Source organism: Raphanus sativus, unplaced genomic scaffold (assembly GCF_000801105.2).
Source record: "Raphanus sativus cultivar WK10039 unplaced genomic scaffold, ASM80110v3 Scaffold4755, whole genome shotgun sequence".
In the NCBI taxonomy this organism is placed as follows: domain Eukaryota; kingdom Viridiplantae; phylum Streptophyta; class Magnoliopsida; order Brassicales; family Brassicaceae; genus Raphanus; species Raphanus sativus.
This window is the reverse complement of record NW_026620057.1, coordinates 1-6,011: the sequence shown is the minus strand read 5'-3', so window position 1 is coordinate 6,011 and position 6,011 is coordinate 1. Positions and strand designations below refer to the sequence as shown.

At 47.3% G+C, this 6,011-nt stretch overlaps 1 protein-coding gene across 2 annotated transcripts; it reads left to right on the top strand.

The window, feature by feature from the left end:
* The first annotated feature begins 1,085 nt into the window (after positions 1-1,085).
* Positions 1,086-5,444, top strand: LOC130507548 (meiosis-specific protein ASY2-like). Of its 2 annotated transcripts, XM_057002251.1 has the most exons (3): positions 1,086-3,162; positions 3,234-4,099; positions 4,187-5,444. In XM_057002251.1, the coding sequence occupies exons 1-3, from the start codon at positions 2,112-2,114 to the stop codon at positions 5,237-5,239; spliced, it is 2,970 nt and encodes a 989-aa protein (XP_056858231.1). In that variant the 5' UTR covers positions 1,086-2,111; the 3' UTR covers positions 5,240-5,444. The 2 variants fall into 2 exon arrangements, with proteins under 2 accessions (XP_056858231.1, XP_056858230.1); XM_057002250.1 differs by having other exon boundaries at positions 3,234-5,444.
* Positions 5,445-6,011: the final 567 nt, after the last annotated feature.

Below are 6,011 nucleotides of genomic sequence, written 5' to 3'. Positions count from 1 at the left end.
ATGTCACAATCTTAAAGTAATTGCCATGTGTCGCGATCATGTTAATTAGTAACTTTGAAGAATTAAGCTTTATATAATAAGACTAGATTTTGACCCGCGCTTTTTAAAGCGCGGGATTATTTTTTGTTGATAAAATTATTAACTTGTTTATTAGTTCATAATAAAAATAAAAAATTTGTTTGTTCAACCCGCTTCTACTAAATATATATTTTGTATAAATAAAATTATCCAGAAATTTGGTAATTGTAAAAAATTCTATACATTATCATAGTTTGGTTTAAAAAGGTTAAAGTTTTTTAAATATTAATTAAAAATAATTAGAATTTATTAGTTAGGGTTTATGTAAAATTATAGTTTTGTAAAAGCATATGTAATATTGATTTATAAAAAATTACATTTAATTTAAAATATATTAGATAAAACATATTTTGGTATATTTTTTTTTTAACATTTCATAATGTTATCTAAAAAATTTAAAATTTTGACCTATATATAGAGCAAAGGAAATTTCTTTATAGAAAACGACCTCACTGAAGGAAGTTTAACTTATTTAAGTATATATGATAAATCTTTTCTTCCATGCATGTACCAAAAAAAGAGAGTTTAATGTCACATTTGTTTCATTTGTAGAGACTTGTTCTTAGCTAACATTTCATTTGTGATTTGTTATAAGATTAGGAACTAATTCCTCAACTTCGTTTAAAGCAAAACATCAGTTTCTCTTGTTCAAAAAGTTTGTTTTGAACATGTTCTGTTAGCAGAAGTGTCATTTACATCTTCTCATCTTGTTTGTTTTGTAAGGATTCTTTCTGCCAGATGTTGTGAGGCCTCTCTTAGATTCTCTTGAGGCTTCCAAACAAGTTAAAGCCCTCCACTTACCCATGTATGTGTACAGTATATATCTCTCTGAAATTTTCTTTTTAGCAGCTTCTTAGTTGGATGGTTAAATTTTGTTTGTTGTGTGTTGTAACATAACATTATTTCCATGTTTTGTGATTTGTTTGGTTTATGTATGTCTCTCTCGAAATGTATATTCTTTCCTTCATGGACGATCACGTTTGGTTGGTTTCAAAAGCAAGGATTGGGCATAAGATCTGTTTAAGGTGAGTTTGGTCAACAAAAAGTAGAAGAACTCAAGAGTGGGATGAACAGAGACGTTTTATTAGAGTCGGAATAACGAGGGTACAAGAGTAAGAAAGCCGGCTAGTCGATGCTCGGTGAGATCCTAGCCGGAAGTACAAGAGAGCGGCGAGATACAAAGAGAATAAAGGAAACCCTAATCTTGCCGCAAGTCTGTCTGTCTATGTGGTGATGCCTTTCTTTCCTGTCCTCAACTCCTTATATAGTCTCCTAGGTCGGTTGGCTTTGACCTAATCCGTCCCCTTCGTTATGGGCCTTTTGGCTTAAAGGCCCAGTCGAGAAGACTGCTCGGCCCGAGCCGCCTGATCGTTTCCATCGGCTTCTCGTCGTTCAGCTATAGAGGTCTCGAGCCGAGTCGCGGCTCGTCAGAAGCCGTCTCCGAGCCGGTCATCCTTTGAATGGTAGTAATGGGCCTCCTATTCGCTGGGCCTTGTGGATGGTGCCAATCCATCCCCAACAGTAAGTCCCCCCCTAGTTCGTTGTCGAGCAGCTGGTCGCAGCGAATTAGTGAGTTAGGGCTCGAAGAATAGGAGGTTTGATAGTCGGTTCCTTTGATTTAACCGAGGAACCGCCGGCGGAAAGAGTTCCGGATGTTCCCGAACGAACAACCGACCTATCGTACGCTCGATGCCTCAGATGAACTCCTCTAAACCGATGAATCGACTGTGCCGGTTTTTGATGTGACAGCGAACCATCACCGGTTTTCGATCGAGAAGCTGAAACGTCGCTAGGGTTTTTTGTCGGGAATCCGAAAGGTCGCGTCTGAGTGTGACGCGCGAGCCCGCCGACAGGCCCAATTAGGCCCGCTTAGGGCTAATGATGGCACCTCGTGGGAGGCGCCTTCACTCTCTCTATAAATAAGAGGTCTCTCTCGAGATCTCTCTCATTCTTCTCTCAGTTTATCAGGTACTTTCTCTCTCTACTCCTTATCTCTCTAGCTTTTGCTCTCTGTTTTAGTTCCTCTACTCGATATGTCGACGAGCAAACAACTTTCTCGAGAACAAAAGGGAAAGATGATTTCGAGCACCACTGGTCCCGATAGTGATCTGGAGAGGGTTCGCGGATCCGGCGATAGCGTAGAGGAGGCTCATCGCGAGGCGATGATGGATACCGAGAACATGACCCGAGAGCAGCGTATGCTCGTCTCGGTAGCGATTGTTCAATCTCGCGCAGACGATGACGGAGGCGATGGCTCTCCTGACGACGGGATGACTCCCTACTGCTTCTACCCGGGAAATATTTTCGAGGAGCAGCGCCGACTCGATCCGTCGCGAGCTCGTCCCCCTGTAGTTGAGGGGCAAGACTGGAGGAACGTTTTACCGACGCGATCCACATTCGAGTCGGTGACGAAGCTGCTGAAGAGAGGCAAGGCGACCGGGGTTACATTCATAATCCCGTCAAAGACCCAAAGGCCGTGGTCCCCCCCGAAGGGGTATCAGTGCGTATACGAGTCGTACTTCGAAAAGGACACGAAACTATGGTTTCCGATTCCTCGACTCGTCACCGCCTACACGATGCGCCGAGGAGTCGCTTTGAGCCAATTCTTGAATGGCGCTTGGCGTCTAGCAGTTGCGCTGATGGTGATTGGGGCGGAAGCTGGCGCTGCTCTCAGCGTCCGAGCATTTGAGGAGCTGGTCTCGGTGAAGATTAATCGAGGCCTGTTATCACTGAAGATACGCCCGAACTATAATGTGGTAACGGGCTATCCGACCAAGACGAACGACTGGCAGCGATCGTACTTCTATGTTAAGTCCGATCGCTCGGCTTTCGAGGAGCCGCTGAAGACCGGTTACCGTGTTCTTTGGAACAATGAATTTGGTATTGAATGTTCTTTAATCTTTTACTGTTTCAGACTCCTGACCATCTCTTTTTCTCTTGTTTTGACAGTTCCTCACTCGAATACCGCGGAGTACGAGGAAGATTTCTTGGAGAGTGCTCGGATTATCGCGTCCCAGAAACAGGATTTTTGGGAGAACTTCTCGTACAGGAGGATTCGTAGGTCGATTGATCGGATCAAGCGGCGTAAGTTTCTCTTTCTCTTCTTTTGCTCGGTTTCCTCAGGGATCCTAAGTCGCTTTCTTTTGTCTTTGCAGAGGTTTGGCGTTCGGACACCGTTCCTCTCATCACCAAAAAGTCGAAGAGAATCAACTTGTTCACCAAAGCCGAGCAGATTGAAATTAACCGAGCCAGAGCTATGAGGGAATTGCCGGATCTAAGTTTGGTGGTTGGGAAGCAACTCGGGTTCGTGGAACCGGACCAAAGCTCTAACGCAAACTCCTCTGATCCCGGGGAGCCGAGAGCGACTGAGTCGGACGGGGCTCAGCTCGTGAGAAAGTCGGGGAGCAAGAGGAAGGAGAGGGAAGGCGTTTCTTCCGAGGAGAAGCAAGCCGAGGAGACTTCCACCGGTGGGGGCGCCGGATCGGAGAAGAAGCGGGCGCGCAAGGATCCCGTTGAGGTTCGGCCTTCCTCTGTGGAGAGAGGTGAGCTCCAGGCCTTGGAGCCTAGCAACAATTCTCGAGATGACGTTCTCCCGGATCCGTCTCTCGATGGTGGTCTTCAGGGGACTTCTTCTAAGGTGAAGAAGAAGTCGAAAAAGAATAATAAGAAGAGTGCCGGCGAATCCTCGGGGCACGAGATAGCGCCCAATACGGAGAAGGAAACCGTGGAGGCTCCGACTACTGCCGTTTCCCTCCCCAAGGCGGCGGTTCGTGAAGATGCCCGGGGATCGAACAGGTCCTCTCCGAAGGCTCAGGAGGGTAAGGCTGTGCCGAAGAACCTGCAGGGGTTTTGCCCGGATAAAGTGGACTTCATTTTCAAGCGGGACACTCCTCTCGTTTGTAACGAGAGAGATTGCGCTCGTTTCGTCCGCCAAGTCCGGGGAAGTAGGGAGCATCTCCCACTCGTCAAGGACTTAGTTTTCCAAGACGAGTACACCGCTGCTGCCGGTTCCTCGGTTAAGGTAAGTATAGTTTCTGCATCGCATTCGTTTCTCGTCTTTCTTCTCATTTGGTCGTCCTATCCCAACTCTTTCTTTGATGTGTTGCAGAGCCAAGGTGACTGGAACGAGGTCGTCCGCATATACGACAAAGAGCTGAAGAGGACCTATGGTGTGATTGATAGGCAACGGCGCAACACCAAGGAGGCGACTGTCGCCTTAGAGGTCATGCTGAAGAAGAAGGACGAAGCGGTTATTGCAGAAGCGGCCATGAGGGATGAACTCTCCCAGAAAGAGGCGGCTATGAACAAGGAGCTGAAGCGAGCCCGGGAGTTGGTTAAAGCGCTCGAGAAAGAGAAAACCAAGCTGGCAAACGAGAAGAAGACCCTCGAGGAAGAGAAGGCGGCTGCTGCCTTAGAGCATTCCAAGGAGATGGATCGTCTCCGAGAGTCGCGCCGCTATGAGGTTACTCACGAACGGATCCGAGTAATGGCGGCGATGCATGGGAAAGCCGCCGCTCGCTTCCAGAGGATCCAGGATCGGGAGTCCCGTCGTGATAACTTTGAGGATGCGAGATGCATGCTCGGCCAGGCTCGGGGGATGAGACGTTGCCTTGAAGGGATGAAAGCGGCAGGTAAAAACATCTCTCAGGGAGATATTGATATCTACGCCGGGCAAGAGAGGCATTATGATGCGGAGGTGAAGCGTTTGATCGTAGATGATCTTCTCGAGAAGGACCTTTCTTTATCTCCTCTCGTGCTCGAGTCGAGGTTCGTTATCCAGGAGATGATGGATAAAATCGACAAATTTGGGTCGAACATGGACTTGCTCGACTCCGAGGCCGCCAAGACGCTTCGCACTCCCCTCAGAGCACCAGGGGATCGATCCGAAGAGCCGTCGAAGAGCCTTCTCGACACCGTTCAGTCGCCAGCTCGCCCTGATGCTGTTCTCCCGGGTCAAGAAGTTGCCCTTAAGGACCCTTCCGTGGCTGAGGAGACGAACAAGTCAGCTCCCGACGAACCGATCTCCAACACGCCGGTCAATATCTCCGACTCGCCGTCATTCGAGGATGCGGATTCTGGCGCGAGTGAAGGACATCTCGAGGGGGCGGACTCTGGCGCGAGCGAAGAACATCCCGAGGAGGATCTTCCTGCCTTGGATTAGTATTTGATGTTTGTTGTATCTGACTTTTGGCGCTTGTGCCTTTAAAACTATTTCCTTTTCTCGGCTAAGGCCTTTTGTTGTATGAACTACTGCCTTGCTTTTTCTTCAGACCTTTTATGAATTTTTATTATATATTTCAGTAAATCGTTTCCACTTAGAAATATGTAAATCGTTTTTGTTTTTAACCGAGAAAGGATTCATTCGAGCGGCTACTCGCGTTTGCCAGCGAGTTCCCAATTTTTCAGATAGAACAGGAATTTAGAGGCGGTTGCTCGTTCGAATCTTCTTTATTCAACTAAACTTTTACAAGTGGTTGATCAAGCGATTACAAAGAGAATCTCTAATCGTTCTATTGAATTACCGAGGAAAAGGTTCCGAGACGCATTGCAGTAACCGAGAGAACCGTTGGTCGGCCAAACCGTCGTTCTTCGGTTAGACTTGGTCTAGAATTTCCATCGGGTAGCCGGTCAATGCGTGACGCACAGGTGACGCAAGGCTGTTATTCCCTTCGACTGACGTCTGATCAAGACCCAATCGATTGATTTTGGGCGAGTGCTCGTACGCCGCTTGAAAAAGGGGTTGGCATCGTTTACTAGAAAGTGACTGTTCGTCATTCTTTCGCGAAAAAGTTTGGACTTTGTTTTGGTTGGGGCTGGACCCTGTGAAGGGATGCCTACGTACCTCGGATGAGGATCAAGCCTTTCGTAGTTCGTTTGACCGAGTGAAAGTGGCTGTAGTAGCGCATTCACTCGGACGAGTAGAAGTGACGGTT

Excerpts from the sequence above, each read along its gene's own strand:
- LOC130507548 (XM_057002250.1), top strand. The coding sequence starts at position 2,112 with ATGTCGACGAGCAAACAACTTTCTCGAGAACAAAAGGGAAAGATGATT. Across the intron at positions 3,163-3,233 it reads GATTGATCGGATCAAGCGGC|AGGTTTGGCGTTCGGACACC; the intron begins GTAAGTTTCTCT and ends TTGTCTTTGCAG.